At 40.7% G+C, this 19,053-nt stretch overlaps 1 protein-coding gene across 1 annotated transcript; it reads right to left on the bottom strand.

The window, feature by feature from the left end:
• Positions 1-442: 442 nt before the first annotated feature.
• On the bottom strand, positions 443-18,390 carry esyt1b (extended synaptotagmin-like protein 1b). The gene is made up of 52 exons (XM_054617289.1): positions 17,944-18,390; positions 16,759-16,800; positions 15,667-15,801; positions 15,487-15,560; positions 15,305-15,377; positions 15,056-15,145; positions 14,825-14,880; positions 14,525-14,645; positions 14,241-14,417; positions 13,939-14,021; positions 13,660-13,708; positions 13,477-13,566; positions 13,292-13,387; positions 12,728-12,799; positions 12,551-12,637; positions 12,315-12,464; positions 12,014-12,127; positions 11,742-11,918; positions 11,538-11,623; positions 11,404-11,452; positions 11,108-11,197; positions 10,927-11,022; positions 10,754-10,825; positions 10,548-10,634; positions 10,295-10,441; positions 9,769-9,875; positions 9,502-9,679; positions 9,209-9,385; positions 9,000-9,082; positions 8,611-8,659; positions 8,434-8,523; positions 8,164-8,259; positions 7,721-7,792; positions 7,186-7,272; positions 6,944-7,090; positions 6,743-6,861; positions 6,322-6,448; positions 6,144-6,235; positions 5,865-6,006; positions 4,628-4,804; positions 4,448-4,530; positions 4,011-4,059; positions 3,802-3,891; positions 3,536-3,631; positions 3,377-3,448; positions 3,198-3,284; positions 2,958-3,104; positions 2,675-2,817; positions 2,199-2,330; positions 2,009-2,111; positions 1,652-1,701; positions 443-1,205 (listed from the first exon to the last, which is right to left on the bottom strand). The coding sequence occupies exons 1-52, from the start codon at positions 18,280-18,282 to the stop codon at positions 1,178-1,180; spliced, it is 5,475 nt and encodes a 1,824-aa protein (XP_054473264.1). The 5' UTR covers positions 18,283-18,390; the 3' UTR covers positions 443-1,177.
• Positions 18,391-19,053: the final 663 nt, after the last annotated feature.

Raw genomic sequence — 19,053 nt, 5'->3', positions numbered from 1 at the left:
GGTTGCATATCTAAAAGTGTGTGACAAATAAATGCACCTATCTTAACATTAAACACAACTGACAGTAAAACTAAAAAACATACATTAATACACTTTTATAGAAATTGTAGTTATATAGCCTCATAGACATTTTTTCTTAATGGCAATATCCTACATTTGAAGTTTCTCCATTTCATTTTCCATTTAAATTAATATTCTATATTCAGTTATCAGTAGCAAAATATTTTCACCTACCGTATTCCCACAGTACATCTGTTATTTAGAAATGTAAGTCATCCACTATTACAGCAGATTAATTTGCTCTATCAAACAACTAAAGAAAGAAGGGCTTAAAGTACAAACAGTAAAATACTTGGTAATATAATGGTTTAAAAAAAACAAAAAACATGGATAAAACAATTTAAGTCTAATGCCCAAGAAACTGTTTCATAAAACGTGAGATGTGCAAAATCTGTTTATTTTTATCATTCCATCTTTCAACAAACAAACAACAAAAATTTTGCAAATATACACAAAATCAAACATATGATATAATTGTGACATAGGTGTAACTAATACATGTCTTGTAAAAAAAACAAAAAAACATCTTATAAAAATTACTTTCAGAAGCAATTTCAAACACAAACATAACAAGGTGCTGTAAAATATAGAATAACTTCAATGTGAGCCTGTCATAAAACAGAACCACAATACTGAAATGGCATTAACATTCATGAGCAAAATAACTATAGCCTAAAAAAACTGCACTTCAGACAAGATACTGTCATATTTAAAACATTCTTGCACTAAGAAAAGCAAACAAAACAACAAAATATGACTTCATTCTTTTTGGATATGTTCATCTTTCCCTTGCTCCACTCAATCTTAAAACTATTATCTCTACGTATAGTAAAGTAACCTTCAGTCAACATAAACCTTCACTTTGTCCTTGTCAAATCAGCTACATCAGCCTACTTATCTTTGGTGAGAGTATTGATGTATGTGAATATACAGTGCAGTCCCATTCTATGCTATATGGTAATACATGGAGAGCCGGGTGAATGCCGGTAAGGCTGCCACGGTGTTACTGAATACAGAGGTGGGAAGGAGAAGGCATCAGTGTGAGCTGCAGCAGTGGCACAATGCCAGGTTGAATGGTGACATCATCATTGTACTTTGACACTAGTGAGCAGAACAACTATTCAGCTTCATCTTTCAGGGTGAACCTGGAATAAATAGAGGGACAAAGACAAATTAAAATTGACCGGGAAATAAATTATCAGCAATCATTTAAGTTAATGGTCATCATTTAACAATGAAAAAGAAGAAAACGGGTGCACAGTTAAAACATACTCAAAAGGAACTTACTATGAAATTTCTCCTGCATGAAAACCAACTTCTGTGCTATCTATACGTACTGTACACTCAATATGTTACAGTTTCTTCACCTAACCTAAATACACGGCTTTCTCCTCCTTAAAACTCTACAGGAGGCGGTGTACTTAGCCACTTTGGCGAAACATTGTTCAACTGAGCATATAAATGGATAGGGCCAGCAGACAAGGGGTTTATGCTTTCGGAGTAGTTCATGTGCTGAAACTATGAACTTTTTGCAGCCACCTTTCAATCTGAGAATCCCTTTAACAAACTTAAACACAGTCTATCTGCTCACCATTCTGTGACACCAGAAATCAGGTCAACCTGGGCCAACTCGATCTGCACCTAAAGAATAGGAATGACATCATGACAGAATGTCAACATCAAGCTGTATATACATCTTATGTATTTGCAGTATTTCTATGTGTCTTCGGTGCACTTTAGAGTGAAAGAATTTAAAAGCTAGGAATACACTTCAAAACAGTTACAAAGCACTAGGCAGGTTAGCATTAGTGCACAGCTTGTCCACATCTGTACAAATATGGATTTAACTAAATTATCTCAATGTGTGTTGTGGGGGAGTCACATTCAGTATGACATTCTTTGGATACCATGATGGTCACTTGGTAGCCTTTAGAGGTCTCAGACTGACCTGTCCAATGACGTCGCGGCTCCTGAATGAGGCCGAGTTATTCTTCACTGACACAATGAGGCGTTTGAACCTCATCTCATCCACAGACAGATCATACTCAAACCTTAAACAAATCGACAAAAAATATTAAATGTGAACACTGACACCAACAAAGATATTAAGAGATAAGAAATAATAATTATATAATTACCTCTCATTGTATTCTGGGTTGAGGTCTTTTTTCTTCACTGCTGTCTTCCTCTTGGTGGCCTTGCTTTTGTCTGGCAGCAGCAGGAGGGAGACATAGCTGTCTACTCCATCCTTACTTTGAGACAGCAGACCTCTGTACACAGAAAGAGAAAGCATATTTTAAATAACTGTGTTCAATCCTAAGAATATTTAAAAGTCCCAGTATATTAGAGCAATATAGTGCCTCTTTGCTAACTAGAGCAGTTGTGAACAATGTCTTCCACGGTTTGTTAAGCGGTAGGTTTTTCTTAAGGGCTAGGTTTCACAGACCCTTTCCAATGTTACTTTAAACATAAATGAATATCTGGGAAACAACTTTATATAAAGCCTGAATTGAAAAAAAAAAGGCCTAAACAAAGCCTCAGATAACTAAAATATCAACGGTTTATCATTGGTGAAAACACATCAGACTAAAACACACTATTTGAGGAAGCACACCTGCAGGCATGGACGATGACGATGAGATGCCTCTCCTGTGAGGCATAAGAAAGAGACAGCTTCACCTGCCCATATCCACAGCCATAGGCAGCACACGGCAGAGTCCCTGCACTGATCAGATCCACCATTTTTGATTGTAGAACCTATCGAACAGGAAGAACAAGTGTCATTGTTGATTTGTTGTTATGGATTACTATACGTGTGTGTGTGTGTGTGTGTGTGTGTGTGTGTGTGTGTGTGTGTGTGTGTGTGTGTGTGTGTGTGGGCAGATGTGTTTTTTCACCTTGAGTTCAGCCCTCAGCAGGATCTGACTCTCAGGTGCGGCTCCATCTAGATGGAACCACTGGTCCAAGACCAGTTGTGGCTCTGCAAGCAGCTCCTTCACAGGAATCACCAGCGATCCCATTGGCTGGTCCCAACCACTGGACAACTGTATTGCAAGAAAGAAAGGGACTGAATAAATCACTGTAACATGACTGCTGTGAAATGTGAGATGCAGAATAAATGTAAATAAATGTCTTGCCTTTACTACAAGCATCTGACGTTTAGGGTCGTGGACCAGGAAGTAGAAAAACTCATTCCACTCAGGATTGGTGCTCCGCTCACACAGCTTAAAAGATGATGAAAATATATGATACAGTTGTTAGAAAAATATTGTATCTATCAGAGTGACAATAGAGCACTAAGCATCAAAAGTCTCACTTTGGTTTTGTAGGTTGTTTCACCCAAAACAAGTTCAGCTCCTGCTTTAGGTTCTTTTCCACTCTTCTTCAACTATCAAGGGAGAGAGAGGCATTCAAGTTTTATCACATAACATACATATTTACTGCATATTATGTGAATAAACTGCAAGTGACTTACAGATAATGAATTTGCTCTCTCCAAATGGACGAAAAGTAGAGCAGCAGAGGGGACAGCTTTGTTTTGGTAAGACTGCAGAGATTGAAGCTGCAGCACCTGTGACATGGAGCAAAGTCAGGTAGGAAGTACATCATTATTTTGCAGTGTGAATAGTGCGTCCTGTGTGTTGGAATGTGACTAGACAGCATTATCTAGGAGGCTGCTTGTTTAAAGATTGTTAGATTGAACAGTGGGTGATAGGGCTGTAAACACAAGTAAACACCGACCTGGTCAAGTGAGACTGAATGTGACACTGTAGGAACCCATTCCAGTATCAGGTGGACCCGACCGGACTTCACGTCATTCAGAGTGTACCACTACAACAGAGACAAAGTCATTTAAACAAGCAGGGCAACGCCCTTCATATAAGGAAATGACACAGAGCAAAGTTAAGATATCACGTGGCAGGGCTTCGGATTAGGAGTTGTTGACTAACCTGATCTATGTACTGGGATCTGATGATCTCATTTAGCTTAATACTGAATCTGTGAACATGAAAACAGGCAAATGATTAACAACGAGATGTCTTACTTTCAGGAACAAAAACTCCTAATGTTGACGTTATGGTGTATATTAATAAGACTAAATGAAAAGTGTAGAAAATAAATAAACCCCCAAGATTAATAAAGATAATTTCCAGGTATTTGTAAATGCCCTTCCTGTAAATATTTCATAAATCCACCCACATGAAATATTCAGTCTATGTTGATGATTGACAGCTGCTGGACCACACTGTGAATTGCTATTGCATTTCAGTAGAACATTATGTAAAGTCTGTGTATCTCACCATGCAGATCAGTGCACTCAGTATTCTACTCTTCTTATCTTAAGTACTAATATAAGTGACTGATTAACCAACATTAAGACACATACCTTCCAAGGAAGTCATCAGAATCTAAATCCTTATCAAAGGCTTCAAACTTGATCTCCTGGACGCTGTGCCCTCTCAAAACCAGCTGTTAAAAACAAACGAAACCCATTTTTGTCCAAAAATACTGTACACGCTGTGAAATCCAGGCAATATGCAATGCTTAAACTGAGAATACTTCATACCTCATACATTTCCTTCCATGTTGGGTTCAGATTCTCCTTGATGACATGACTTTTAAATGTAACTCCCCCTATGTTGATCTTGACGTAGGGGTCGCTCTTGCCCTTCACCATGCCCCCCATCAGGTTATCTTTGGCAACCAGATTCTGGGCCTCCAGCAGGTGAATCCTCAGCAGCCCCTGCAGGATGAAGACTGTAAATGTTACAAAATATAGAGCGAGTCACTGAACACACAACATAGTAGCTTGGTAATGTGAAGCTACTATATACATATTAAAGAACAATCCAGATGATAAGGCATGTGTGCCCTCCACACAACATCTAGAAGTATGACTGGAAAACAGGCTTTTTTCCCCTTTGTCATTAGTTCAGAATATTTTTTAGAATAAGACTTTCAATCTTTGATTCTTTGAACAAACCCATATTAGTACTACTAAAATATGTCACTATACTGCCTTTAGGAGCATATAATGCCACTGTAGTAAGTCAAGTCAATGGGAACTTATAAGATAGAAAATATTAAAAAAAAAATCTAATCTAAATTTGTTTTATGAGACCTTGTTTTTAAGCAGTCAAGGCCCCTCCCTCACACCAGACTTCTGTACATTGTATTTACGTTACAACAGTTGCCACATTTCATTTTGTGCCTCTTTGGAAATTCCTCTTTTTTTATTAAAGCTGGCGTGACACAAGTACCTATGCAGAAGTTCAGTAAAACACGCACCAGATCCACCAAATCAGCAGAGGAAACTCAATTATCCCTAGCAGAACATAAAGTGATATTTAAAGTTAAGAGGAAGTGGCACATTTAAAGTGTTTGGAAAGAGGCTGGGATTATTCAGAAAACCCAAATGATGAGGCTGAGACCCAGCAGCATGAGTTATCTCGATGATTGGGGACAAAATGAATAACTAGCAGGATATTACTGTCAGTATGATCAATTGTGAGACACGTAGTTCTGATGGAAACCTGGTCCGGACATTTTAAAATATTATGTTGTTTTTTCTTGATCGATAAAAAACGTAACATCAAATTAGTGTTCACGTTGGCAGAGGGGAAGGGGGGGGGGGTCCTGCATCTTATTGTGCACTGCTAAAGGAAGTGTTTTCTTATTGATTCAAATAATGCAATTATACAAAAAATCAAAGAGGGGCAGTGACGAGGAACAAATGACCACTGATCAGTTGGTAGCATCTATTTTTTTTAACTTCCACTCTGCTAATCAAGGCATAAACCCACCTCTTCACCAAAGTCCTGGCTGGGGGTTGTGTGTGGTGGAAGAACTTCCCCAGCTTCAGGGGTTTCTGGGACCTCTGCTGGCCCCAGGGTGTCAGTGGGAAGACTAGTCACTGTGGCTTGAACAAGGTTTCCTAAACCAGTACTACACAGACACAGTGCAGAAATGGAAACATGTTTCTCATTAGGTTCATCATAAATATAATATTCCAATTCATGAATCTTTGATGCTATAATAAATAAAAATAAAAATGTTTTTATTTGCTGTGACGTGGAGCTTACCCCGCTGTTTGTATTTGCTGCTGTTCAAAGTCTTTAACTGCTGTGTCTGACTGTGTGGGATGTTCTTCTGGATCTGTTGGCTCCTCCACCAGCTGAGGAAAATTAAATAAGAGGTTATGAAGGTGTAAACAGACAAATTAAACATGATGACAACTGACCATAATGCGCTATGACTCACTGCAGGAGCACGGAATGGATCAAGTGCAGTCTGAATGGCAGCCGGTTCAGCGGGAGTAGCATCTTCTGCGGAGGCCACAGCATCTGCTGCTTCAGAGCGTTTAAACTGGCTGGACACTGCAATCGATCTGAAAATACACTTTGCTGTTACAAAACACCACAGCCAGACTCCTGACTGGAAGTAACAATGGAGAATAATAGCTTTTATAGGAGCATATTTGCTTGTGCATCCTACCGACAGCTAGGCACTACAATTTATTTCATGTTTATTACTGCTAATCTATGTTTAAAACTTGTATTTATTGCTTATTCTCCTTTATATTTAAAATACACCAAATGAGGAGTTGGTGAATTTTTAATAAGACCAAGTTAAAGTCTGGAGAGTTTTGTGTGTATTAATAAACCAGGCTCACAACACTCACTCATCTTTTGTCAGCTCTGAGCTTTTTTTGTCCTCACTGGCTCTGGAAGTAACCGTCTCTTCTTTCTTTGAGCCAGTCGCAGAAGGCTGTGGAGCCTCAGTCATTCTCGAGCTCAGGATCTGTCAACAACACATTTGCTGTTTGCTCTACTTTGTATCAATAACAACGGCAACAATGCCCTGTGTGTGTGTCCTCTCTTACCTTGAGTTCAGCCCTCAGTAAGATCTCACTTTCAGGTAAGGCTCCATCCAGAGGCATCCACTGGTCCAGGACCAGCTGTGGTTCAGAGAGCAGCTCTCTCACAGGGACTACAACAGATCCCATTGGCTGGTCCCATGCGCTTGACAACTACAGAGATAAGAACACATGAATAATGCCAGTCAGAGCAGGAGATGTTCATGACACTCGCAGCAGTCTATAGCTCTATCGTACAGTACACTCACTTTTATTATGAGCATCTCCTCTCTGGGGTTGTGTACCAGGAAGTAGAACGCCTCATCCCACTGAGGTGATCTGGAGCGATCACATACCTTCAGATAGAAAAAGAGGAGGGGTAAATTGGGCGAGGGGTTGTTCTTTAAACTGGACATGGAATAACAATGTCTATATGGTCATTGTAATCTGATTAAGTTTTTTCTTCTCTCCTTCTTCTCTTTGCACTGGTATTTTGAACAGCCTAATAAAGGTATTGGCAGGTATTACTGTCAAGTCTAATCTCTATTTCTTTACCACCAGTGGGGGGCGACAAGTTTACATTTTTCAAACTTTAAACATTTGTTCAGTCATGTATCCTGAACAATTTTTAACTATTTGCCAACAAACTGGTTTGGTTTCTGGGAAATTATGATGGGGACTTCATAATGACATTTTATCGACTTAATGATTAACAGAAATATTAATTTGTTCCAGTCATTGCTGGAATATCAAAAGCTTGTGTTTTGTTAATGAATAATAATGTCTTTATCATCAGTCTCATACCTTGGTTTTGTAGGTTGTTTTACCAAAAACAAGCTCGGCCCCAGCCTTCGGCTCCTTTCCACTTTTCTTAAGCTGAACACAGAAAGAAACATAACATTATGTGAGTAGTTTGTATTCTCTCACTGTAATTACGGCAACAACCAGTCGAGATCCAACTTCCCTTTCTTTTAAAGAAATTAAACATTCCTGATTAATTGCATTACAAAGTCCAACAACAGTGACTGCTGCTCAGCAAGCAACAACCATTTCTCACAATCTTCATTTATTATAATACAGTGAACACTTACAAAAACATGATCTTAAAGAGTAGAAGGAGTTTTCTGTTTTTTATGCCAATAGAGCATCTCATATCAATATGTGCTTTCCAAACTGTTGTCTATCTATAACTCTGAGACAGCACACTTATTATAGTGTTCTTCAGTACTAAATTACAAAGGACTCACAGGCAATGAGTGTGCTCTGTCAACATAGACAAAGAGCAGGGCTGCAGATGGAACAGCCTTGTTCTGGAAAGACTGGAGAGACTGCAAATGCATCACCTGCAGCAGAAAAACACATGAAAAATACATTAAAATGACTCAAAACTGATAAAACAGGGTATTATTATGGAATAGAACTGATGTGGGAAGAAAAGGTATTCAATTGATACAGATTATAGATATATGCATAAATAAGGGCAGAAAACATAAACAAATAATAATAATTGCACTAACTTGTTCCAGGGTGTCATTATGCGACACTGCTGGTACCCACTCCAGTATCAGGCGAACACGTCCAGACTTCACGTCATTTAGGGTGTACCACTGAAACAGAGAGGGACACTTACTGAATTAAAGCCTATGATAACACCGCGGCAATGACTAAGATACAGTAAGGCTAGCAGTGCTGACCTGGTCTGTGAACTGGGAACGGATGACGTCTGCCACATTGATTTTGTATCTGCCCAGGATGAAAACATTTTTACATATTTTACACAAAAAAATGTGAACATGAAACCAAACCCTTCAAAAGCCCTAAAACATAAAATCTGAATTATGAATATTTTCTAATGCTGTGAAATGTTTTTTTTACATAAGAAATAGTAGTAAACACGGAAGAAATAAAACTAGGATGACTTGATACACACCAAATGTTGATTATTCCATAACTCAAACCAGACAGAAATATACATGTAATTTATGTTTATGGTAAAATAACTACAGTTTGAGCATGTACATGTTGACCCACTGAATACCATGCTGAGGCAATAAAGCGTAGAAACCTCAACATTAGCCCTTACCTGCCCAGGAAGTCATCTCTGTCCATGTCTTTGTCATACAGCTCTACTTGCACTTCTTGTCCTGACTGAGGACTCAGCACCACCTGCAAGAACACAAGCGTTAAGACAGTTAAATTATTAAAAAATGAGGTGGCTGACTCAAAGTTTCATCATTGCAATCTTATTTGAAATCATGCTCAGAGCAGATCAGACCGTGAATTCATACACACCTCATACATCTCATTCCAGACTGGGTTGAGATTCTCCTTGATCACATTACTTGTAAACGCAACTCCTCCAGCATTGATCTTGGCATAGGGGTCACTCTTGCCCTTCACCATACCACCCATCATGTTATCTTTGGCAACCAGACTTTGGGCCTCCAACAGGATGATTCTCAGCATCCCCTACAGGAAGGGATCATTAACCTTTATATTGCTTTTTTTATTTATTTATTAATTGTGATTGTGTCATGCCGTGTTGCATGAATCTGCTCCTGTAGATCAGGATTTTGTGATGGTACCTCACTGGCAAAGCTGATGTCTGGTGAAGTATGAGGAGGTTGTGGTATGGCAGGGCTTGGTAGTTCTTCCACCTTCTCTTCCATCACTTCAGCTGCCATTTCCTTTACGTCAACATCTTCATGTAAGGTCACTGAGGAGGCAATAGTCTCAACAGGGGGAGCATCTACTGAACTTGACCTAAAACCAAAAGAGTAGCAATTAAAAAATGTAAGTGAGAAAAGGGCCAATGGCAAGTATGGACAGGGTTTTTAAATTAACTATCTCACTTTAGCACTGTGTCTATTTCCTGTTTTCTCGGAGCAGGCGAATGGTCTGATGATGAAGTGACAATAGCCTTATCAGTGGCACCTGGACATTTGCTTGGAATCAGCATCTGCAGTTGAGTGAAAATTATTATCGATTCAGTTTGTAAACCAGCTCTGTATCCATTATGATTGTTTTTATCAGTAGAAGTACAAAACTAACAAACTGCCACAAAAGCCTCATGACAAAGAAATAGACATATAAATAAGAAAGAAACAGCAAAAACATATTCCAGATAGTTACACTGAGTAAAAAGAAAATATGGAAAATATAAATACAGACAAAGATAAAGACTCCAAGAGAAATAACAGTTACACACAGAGAGTAAGATATATGGGCAGAGAAGGAAACAGAGAAAATAACAGACACATTAGAGTAAGGGAAAGGGACGTATTGTGAAAGTGATAAAGAGATAGAGATAAAGAAACTTAATGGATATTTACACAATATTTAAAATAATACAAATAGAGAAAATGACAGGGCAACCACCTTGAGTTCAGCCCTCAGAAGAACCTGACTCTCAGGTGAGGCTCCATCCAAATGGAACCACTGGTCCAGGACCAGCTCTGGTTCAGAGAGCAGCTCTCTGATAGGAACCACCAGGGAACCAATGGGCAAGGTCCAGCTATGGGAGAGCTGGGGAAACACAATGCAGGGTGTTAGCATACGTAGTATTTATAATTACATTATTATGACAACCATCTTTCTGTTCCACTTTGATTTTGCACTGTAGCGAGCGTACCTTAACAACAAGAATATCTTCTCTGGGGTCTCGAACCATAAAGCAGAATGCGTCATTCCACTGAGGTGATGTGGTACGATCACACACCTATAGAGACACAAGAGTCATTAATATTACAGATCTCATGTCACTTACAATCAGTGCTTAGAAAGTACCTTAAAACTTACTAACATAAATTCCAAGCAAAATGAAGTTTGATGTCTTACTGTTGTTTTACGGGACATTTCTCCAAGAGTAACCTCTGCTCCTACTTTTGGCTCCTTACCACTCTTCTTCACCTGTAGAGAGACAAACAGGCAATTACATTAGAAACATATGTAATATAAACAATAACAGCATATCCTGACATCACCCTTAACATCAGTAGAAAAAGACTCACTGGTATGCCATCTGCTTGCTCTATGAAGATAAACAGTAGGCCTGCTGAGGGAACCGCCTTGTTTTGGTAGGACTGCCTGGAATAGAACTGAAGAACCTGAAAACACAGAAAGAACCAGTGAGTATTGATCCAGTTTACCAGCAGCGGCCCATCAATCCATGTCTAATCTGGGAATACCAACCTGGTCCAATCTGTCTGACTCTGAGGCTGTCTTTACCCATTCCAGTATCAGGTGAACTCGACCAGACTTCACATCACTGAGAGTGTACCACTGAGAGAAGAATTTGAATAATTTTAACACAGGAACTATGTTACAGATGTATATGTAGTGAATTAAGGGTCTTTTCAAAGTGAGTTGTAGACCTTCGCACCAACGGGAGTTAGAACCACAATATGGCAGGTTTTTATGTTCACTTATTCTGACCGCACTCTTTGAAGCTAAACATGCAGCAATGTGTCCGGCAAGGAAGGTCCCACCTGATCAGTGAACTTCGAATCGATGATGTCCTTCAGACTGATCTTCAGCCTGTATGTTAGGATATGCAGGAATAGAATTTATCTCTAAATCCATCAATTTTATTTCATAATATGAATATTTATAGCTCTCGTACCTGCCCATGAAATCGTCCTTCATGTCCATGTCTTTATCAAACACCTCCATGTGCAGGTCTTGGCCAGGCAGCTGGGTGAGAATCACCTAAGGGGTGAAAACATGTCAGAGAACTGAAACCAACAAATTTACAAGTGCATGAGAACTTCCGCCACTTTTTTCAACAAAACTATTTACTTTCAATAAATAACCTTGTGTTATTTACCTCATACATCTCATTCCACGTGGGGTTGAGATTACTCTTGATAACCTGACTTGTGAATGTTTCGCCCCCGATGTTGATCTTGACATAGGGGTCACTCTTGCCTTTTACCATGCCTCCCATTAGGTTATCTTTTGGAATGAGGTTCTGTCCTGCCAAAAGGTGAATTCTAAGCAGTCCCTGAAAAAACAATTGCAAACACGTTAGAATAAGCATGTGCAATTTAGGAAAACACAATCCTAAATCAAAATCATAAGTGCAATGTCCTCCATTACCTCTGTGGCAAAGCTAGGATGAGGGGAGGTCTGCTGGGGCAGCTGTCTGGACATTCCAGACTCCAGATTAGATGACACATCAGATGGAATACGTTCCTCATCCAACCACAGGACCTATGTTACAAAAGAAAAGAGAAGAGACTGCTAAAATAATATATGACTAAAATCTCAGAGTCTGGTCCGATTTAATCAGTTGGGACATCGTTATACATATGATCAAAATCATTTATATTTTTCACTTATTGGTTATAATTGGTCAGATGTGGTGCAGGATTAGTGAAGGGCTCTTGTGACCAATTACCCTGAGAACTGTGTTGATATAGATGCGACTTGCAGTTCCAGAGTTGTCCAACTGGAACCACTGGTCCAGAGAAAGATGAGAACTGGACAGCAGGCGGGACAAAGGGATGGTCAGACTGCCCAATGTCTGCACACGGTCAGCGTCCTTCACCTAGTTCATTTACCATGAAAGAAATACCAAAATCAGATTACCAAACACAATATTAAGTGCAGAGAAGCTAATCTTATGACCTTTACCTGGATGTCTATGTCCTGCTTGCGAGGATCCTGAATGAAGAAGGTAAAAGCTTCCTCCCACTCTGGATTAATGGTTGTGTAACAAGTCTGAAAAAAAGAATCAATATTTTGCATATTAAATAGAAATAAATGAAACACAATCTACAGTATTATTATTGGTTTTCCCAATAGATATACCTTGCTCTCTCTAGTGATGTCCTGCACAGACAACTGCACCATGGGATTGGGCTCTTTATTTCCTTTCTTCATCTAAAAGATACAAAGTTACAGACCAATATGACTGGACAGTAAGGCATGTGAACAATGGCAGAACAATAAATAGACTTTATCTGCCCCCCTGACAACACATGGTTGATGTGAATAACAGTGTGTACAGGGTTACCATAGCAACAGCACAAATAACTGACAGGAAGTACCATACAGCATGGTATAATCAGGAAGTTTAAGTCTGCATCAAAAGAAACCACAAAGACTGAGCTTCATTGGAAAGATTATGTTACTAATGTTCCCTTTTGTGTATGAATTGACACAGTAGGAAATTAGTGTTTAACAGCCAGGGATAAAGTTAACCACACTCAGCCACACTGCATTGGAGAGCACATAGTTAGAGGCCAAGGCAACAACTTTGTGGAATGTCATGGCAGCTGGCAGTTACAGCTCTGCCCCAGTTTAACCACGCACAGGATGCAGCTCTGTGCTGAGCACGAGCGTGGGCAGAGAGGGTTGAGCTATTTGACTCACAGGAAGTGCCTCAGCCTTGTCCAGATATACAACCAAGATGGCTGAAGAAGGTGGATCGGCAGTCTTACTGGTGACGCTTTCATTCCTCTTTAGGACCTGAGGGAGAATTGCAAACAGGTGAGTCTAGAGTATAAGGGATTTTTGTTAATGCATCAGAGCAATGCATTAGTGTGAGTGTCTCAAACCTGCTCTAGTCGATCAGTGCCAGGCAGCAGGGTCAACCACTCCAGTCTGAAATGAACCCGTCCAGACGGAGTTTCTTTCAAAGGGAACCACTGGGAAGATAGCCACAGGCATACATTAACAATCCAAAGATTCAAAAATGATTTATTCGGACTGTGACTAAGACAAAAACAGCTTTTACTTACATCATTGACCACTATGGATTTCTTCACAATGCCCAAATCCAATTTGGTCCTAGATGGAGGAGGAGTGTAAGACAGTATTAAATAAAAAGAAGAAAATGTAATCGCTGAAAACAAAAGGAGTATAGCATAGAAAGCAGATGATGTAACTTTAAAAGTACAGACAAATGCTTCAAAAAGAGGCAGTGTACTTTTTCCAACTGGCCAGGAAACATGACAAATGAAAGGTGACAATGCGAAATTAAACGTAGGCACACAAGAGACATGAAGATGCATATGTACCTGCCCAGGAAATCATCCTGGTCTGTGTCTTTGTCATATACCTCCACCTCCAACTCTTGACCAGGCACTTCATGGACTATAACCTGATGTACCAGACACACACAAGGACATGAAGACTGACGGAGGGATTTGTATGGAAGCTGGCTGCGGCCTCATGCGACCATGGATGAAAATGAGCATTCCTAGCGCTGTAACAGTCTAATCCCTCAAATACAGAACAAAGTGAAATGATATACATGATTGAGTCTGTGCAATGATGACACAAATCTGAAGCTTTCCATGAAACTTTTCATTCTTTTTACCTCATAAATCTCTTCCCATTTAGGACAGTCTGTGTTGTCAACGTGTTTGGAGGTGAAGGTCTGAGGGCCAACCCTCAATATGGCATAGGGGTCAGACAAGCCTGCCATCATCCCTTTCACATAGTTGTCCTTGGCTACTAAATTCTGTGCCTCCAGTAGGTGGATGCGTACCACACCCTAAGAAAGGAAAAGAGGGACCAAGATGTCATGTACTGGTGTTGACTGAGATGTGAAAATGATATAATAGTCTTCCTATATCTGTAGATACAATATTTAGGCTTTACCCTGGGCAAAGGAGAGCGTAGTTGGGCCACATGCAGGCCTGGAACCAGAGGGACAACCAGGCGGTTGGGCAACACCAAGAAGGAGGCAATGGCATCCATAATCATGCTGTCAGACATGACACTGAGAAAAAGAAACAGCATTTTAATGGGAATGTACTGCTGTATTGAATTTATCATTTACTATTCACCGTGTAATGGAACCCACAGATTAATTAAACATATCGTGAGTTTGGGTTTATTATAAGGTTGTGGCTATTACTAATGCGTAAACCAATGAAAGGTTATTTCAGCATGACTCACTTCAGTCCAGGGACGTCCAACAAATTAGTCATTCCAGTCCAATTGATGTCTAGTTTCTGGAAAGCGATAACACAGAGGAATGTGCTGTATTTAGCAAATCAATCACGATTGATGTGAAATCAATAGCATTAAAAGAACACGAGACTCTATCGAGATACATGATGTTCACCGGAATGGGGGTTGAGGGGACACAAGAGAAGGACAAAAAGAGGTGAATGTAGATGGACGTACTGGCCGCTGGATGAAAAACATGGTGACCGCACCCACTATGGGCACATCTCCAATCAGTGGCTCCAGAATCACCCGCATCATCCCATGTAGCTGAGGACAGAGGAGCACCACGGATGATTGTCAAAAACATGAATAAACGCTGACAGAATGGCACGTTGTCTGTATAATTCAGGCATCCATTTAGACAGGAAACATCTTTGTATTTATGATCTGCTACTCTGTAATTCAATCCTTGAAAAGCAAACTGACCTGTATTCCTTTGACTCCAGCTTTGCAGAAGTATCTCTTCACCTCAACATTGATCTCTACATTGCCAACATAGCTGAGGATACAATGAAGAGCAAAATGTCATCCACAGTAATGCCTTTTAAAAGTCGTGTTACCAAGGCGATGGTGTTCCCAATCCCAAGTGACAATGCATAAACATTCACCTAATATACAGATCGAGCAGGACTTGTCCTTTGTCATTCTCAGTGTGTGCCTTGATCCCTACAACCTTCATGGCCTGCAGCAAACAGAAAGCACATTTTCAGCACAATAAAAACAACATCATTTGTGTGAATCGTGTGAATGGCAGTGTCATATTATACTTGAGCTATCAATGGTATCACCTTGTCTCCCATATCCACTTTTGTAAAGCTGAGAGTTTGGAGGTGGGCACTCGAGGATCGGATGGATGGAGCAATGGTTTCCACCAGCAGCTTCTCAAGGTATTGGCCAACAAATGGCCAGACCTGCTGCAGCACCTAGGCAGGCCAACAAGGAAGTGGTTATAGTCTGCTTTTATTGTTAAGACGCATACCATGATATACACTGTACATCCTTGCAATTAGAGACTACTTCCTTTAGAAAACTTTGGCATTAAGCCACACTGTCACAAAACGGTCTACCAAATAGCACAGCTTCCTTTAACAATAACTGAAGAATGGTAGAGCCAGCTGTTGCCAGTAGTCTACTTTGAGTATTTACATATACCATGTGCACTTCAAGTGTGTATGTTTTACACAATGTTAATGTTGCTACTTTTACATGTTCAGTTGTTAGGTCTATACTCCTTTGGTGAAAGAACCAAAAGCAGAGGCACTTCTTGTTTGTGTGCTTGTGTGACTGTGAAAAAACAGTTGGTTACAGCCTGGCATAAGTGGAGAGTGAGTCATCAGCTGCCTGTTCCTGGGAGGGATACAGCATGAGCAACGAGGGAATCTGCTGACCTCCACTTCAGTAAACAGTCTTAAATCACTACTTTGTCTGGCTCTCTGACGCTTAGATCTCGTGGTTCTTTTAGCCTGAATACTTTTATTACTGTATGTCTATATTAGTTTGTCTGGGCTGGAAAAGCAAAGGGGGTGGGGAGACAATGGCTGCAGTTTTATTAAGATGGGGGGCTGGGCAGCTCCTCCTTCCTGTGAGCTAGAGCTAGAAGTGGAAATTTTGAGAGGGTTGCCTGGCACTGGGCCTGCTTTCTGCAGTACAGACAGAGTGACTACACTAATGGGGGTGTGGCCTTTTCTGAAATATGGCAGCAACAGCAGCAGTGCTACCAGCTATTAACTTAGCATGCTGTACAGTGTATCAATCAGCACAACAGCTGAACAGCCAGGCGTGTGTTTGCTGTTGGCTTAACAAAGGAGGAAACACAAGCGTCTTTGTGTAAAGTAAACAGTGAAAATGTGAAGCTAAATAGGAAACCAGTGATATTTTACCTTGTTCAGCCACTCAACCTTCTCAACATCTGGAAAGCTGACCTGAAGGAAAGAAAGACATTGAGTGCATTTACTTAAATTATGCATACGGCCTGCTTAATCCACAACAGGATGGGGAAATGATTCAGTCATAGATTATGCAGTTCAGGAAATGTCATCAATAATAGTTATCCCAGAGCTTTTAGCACCAGGTTTTAGACTCTATAAATATAAACAAAAGAAAAAAGGAAGGCAGATAAGTGCAGCAACTGCCAAGATAACTTTGAATGACACAGCTTGCTATTGTCTGGTTTGTTTCACATGTGCCAACACTTTAACAAGATGAGGGTGGGAATTAATATTGAACAACTCAAGAACTTCCTAACACGTTATTTGTTATACACACTGGAGAGTATTATGCAGATGGCCCTTTAATGAGGAGTATATTCATGCTGCCTGATTATACAAGCTGAACTGAAATGACTCAATGAAAATGAGTATCTACAGGTTATTTGGGTGTGGCCCGATGTTCTGAGTCAAAACAGGCCCATGCGGGTTTGAGCATTTCCCTTTTGGGCACATACAATCTCAGCATGTATAACTTGCAGATCAGGGCTATTATACTTCATGCACGTTCCAGCGACCTTTAGTTTAAAAGGATAAGTTGGTTTGAGTGTTGTTGTAGTTTTGGTTGTTGCAATGCACCCAGAATTGCATCATGATACTTTCAAACAAGTTTAGTCTGAGAAATACAAACACACAACACACAGAAAAATGTGGCAATTGTCTTGCCTGACAGAAATAATTGGGGGGAACACAAGTACTGCATACAGCCTAAAGGGACTTCTGCACACCTAGATGCATTCACGTTTCAGTTAGGATTTATTGCATACTTTATCGGCAACCTGTATCTTATTGCTTATGCTTATTATTTCCAATGAATCCTTTCTAAAATTATAAGTTTTAACCAACATAGCCTTAAGACTGGGCTGACACTGTGAAGCTAAACATAGTGTAAAGGCTATAATGATGGTGTCTTATTGTAAACAGCCTTTGGTGATGTTGTGGTGTTAGGGTCTCTGCTACATGTTGCCTTGCTGTGCATAACTTATTCTAGGTCCCATGTTTCAGGGAGGACAGTGTAAAGCTTGTGTATACTGAATGTTAAATGTTATATTAGGCCTTCAGTAGTCTGTCGGTTCTTACCCACGCCGGGAGGCCTCGCTTGCCTTTGGACACCTTCATGGACATGTAGTCCTCCTCGTTGTGGAGCAGCTGCAGGGCTGACCTCAGGCGGGTCTCCTTGGCTTCTCGGGCGTGTTTCCATCCCGTGTAGACCATCATCCCGAACACCAGCAGGCTGGTGCTGACCCGGTAGTAACCGGCCAGGTACACGGGCAGCAAGGCGCCCAGACATTTACCAAAGGTCCAGAGGACCGCGACCGCGCTGGTGCCCGTGGGTCTGCGGGGTTTAGGAGCTCCTGGCTCCGCGGCGAGCAGGGCTTTCTCCTCGGCCTCACTGGGCTCCGGGTGGTCGCTCTGCATGCTTATCCTCTGGAATCAACGACCACTGACGTGTTACTTTAGGAGAGTTCGGGACGGTTTACCGGTGAAGTCTCCCTAACGACACATGCGTAACGTCGACCGGTCTGAACTGACGCTCCGGTACCGTGTCCTAGTTCACCGGGGTACACCGGGTACCGTGTAGTTCACCGGGCTCCGTGGCGCATCTCTGGCTGTGATGTGACTGAGAGAGAGCTGAGAGAGAGAGCTCCAGACGTGTGGTCCCAGCAGCAGCAGGCCCGTTATGTGGAGGAAACACGCCCTCTGTGAAGCCAATCACAGATCTTTGACTCTTTCACTACTGCGGCAAGACAGTGATTCAATCTGTAGTAATTACATTATTACTGCAGCATTACGGGATCCACAAGAGATTATTCTCTTACTTATTCACATGCAACTCATCTCATTCACTGTCTGTAATATATATATATAATACTTCTCAGGTCTTCCTGTCAGGTCGTTAACCCACCAGCATCCCTGATCAATTCTCTCTGCTGCTCCAGTTTATTTTAAAACAGCAGACTGGACATTCTCCTCAATCCCCTCAGATCCGGTGATACTGCACAAGGCCAGGCCATGATTCCCATGACACCAACACCAAACACTCAACTTGTTTAAAGAGCCACACGGATATGAGGCTTCTGAAAAAGCAGAGGGTATTATATTCAAGTTTACACAATGTGACTCCACCCAAACAACTCGAGCAATGGCATGTAAACATGAGCGTTTCACATGTGAACTGAGTATCTTTAC

This window comes from Anoplopoma fimbria, chromosome 17 (genome assembly GCF_027596085.1).
Source record: "Anoplopoma fimbria isolate UVic2021 breed Golden Eagle Sablefish chromosome 17, Afim_UVic_2022, whole genome shotgun sequence".
In the NCBI taxonomy this organism is placed as follows: Eukaryota; Metazoa; Chordata; class Actinopteri; order Perciformes; family Anoplopomatidae; genus Anoplopoma; species Anoplopoma fimbria.
This window is presented reverse-complemented; position numbering and strand designations above follow the sequence as displayed.

What these genes read in the sequence shown, in the direction of transcription:
- esyt1b (XM_054617289.1), bottom strand. Translation starts at nt 18,282, where the DNA reads ATGCAGAGCGACCACCCGGAGCCCAGTGAGGCCGAGGAGAAAGCCCTG. An exon ending in AGGTTGAGTGGCTGAACAAG is followed by an intron (nt 15,802 to 16,758) that starts GTAAAATATCAC and finishes TGGCCTGCCTAG; the next exon opens with GTGCTGCAGCAGGTCTGGCC. An exon ending in TGTTTTTCATCCAGCGGCCA is followed by an intron (nt 14,881 to 15,055) that starts GTACGTCCATCT and finishes ATCGCTTTCCAG; the next exon opens with AAACTAGACATCAATTGGAC.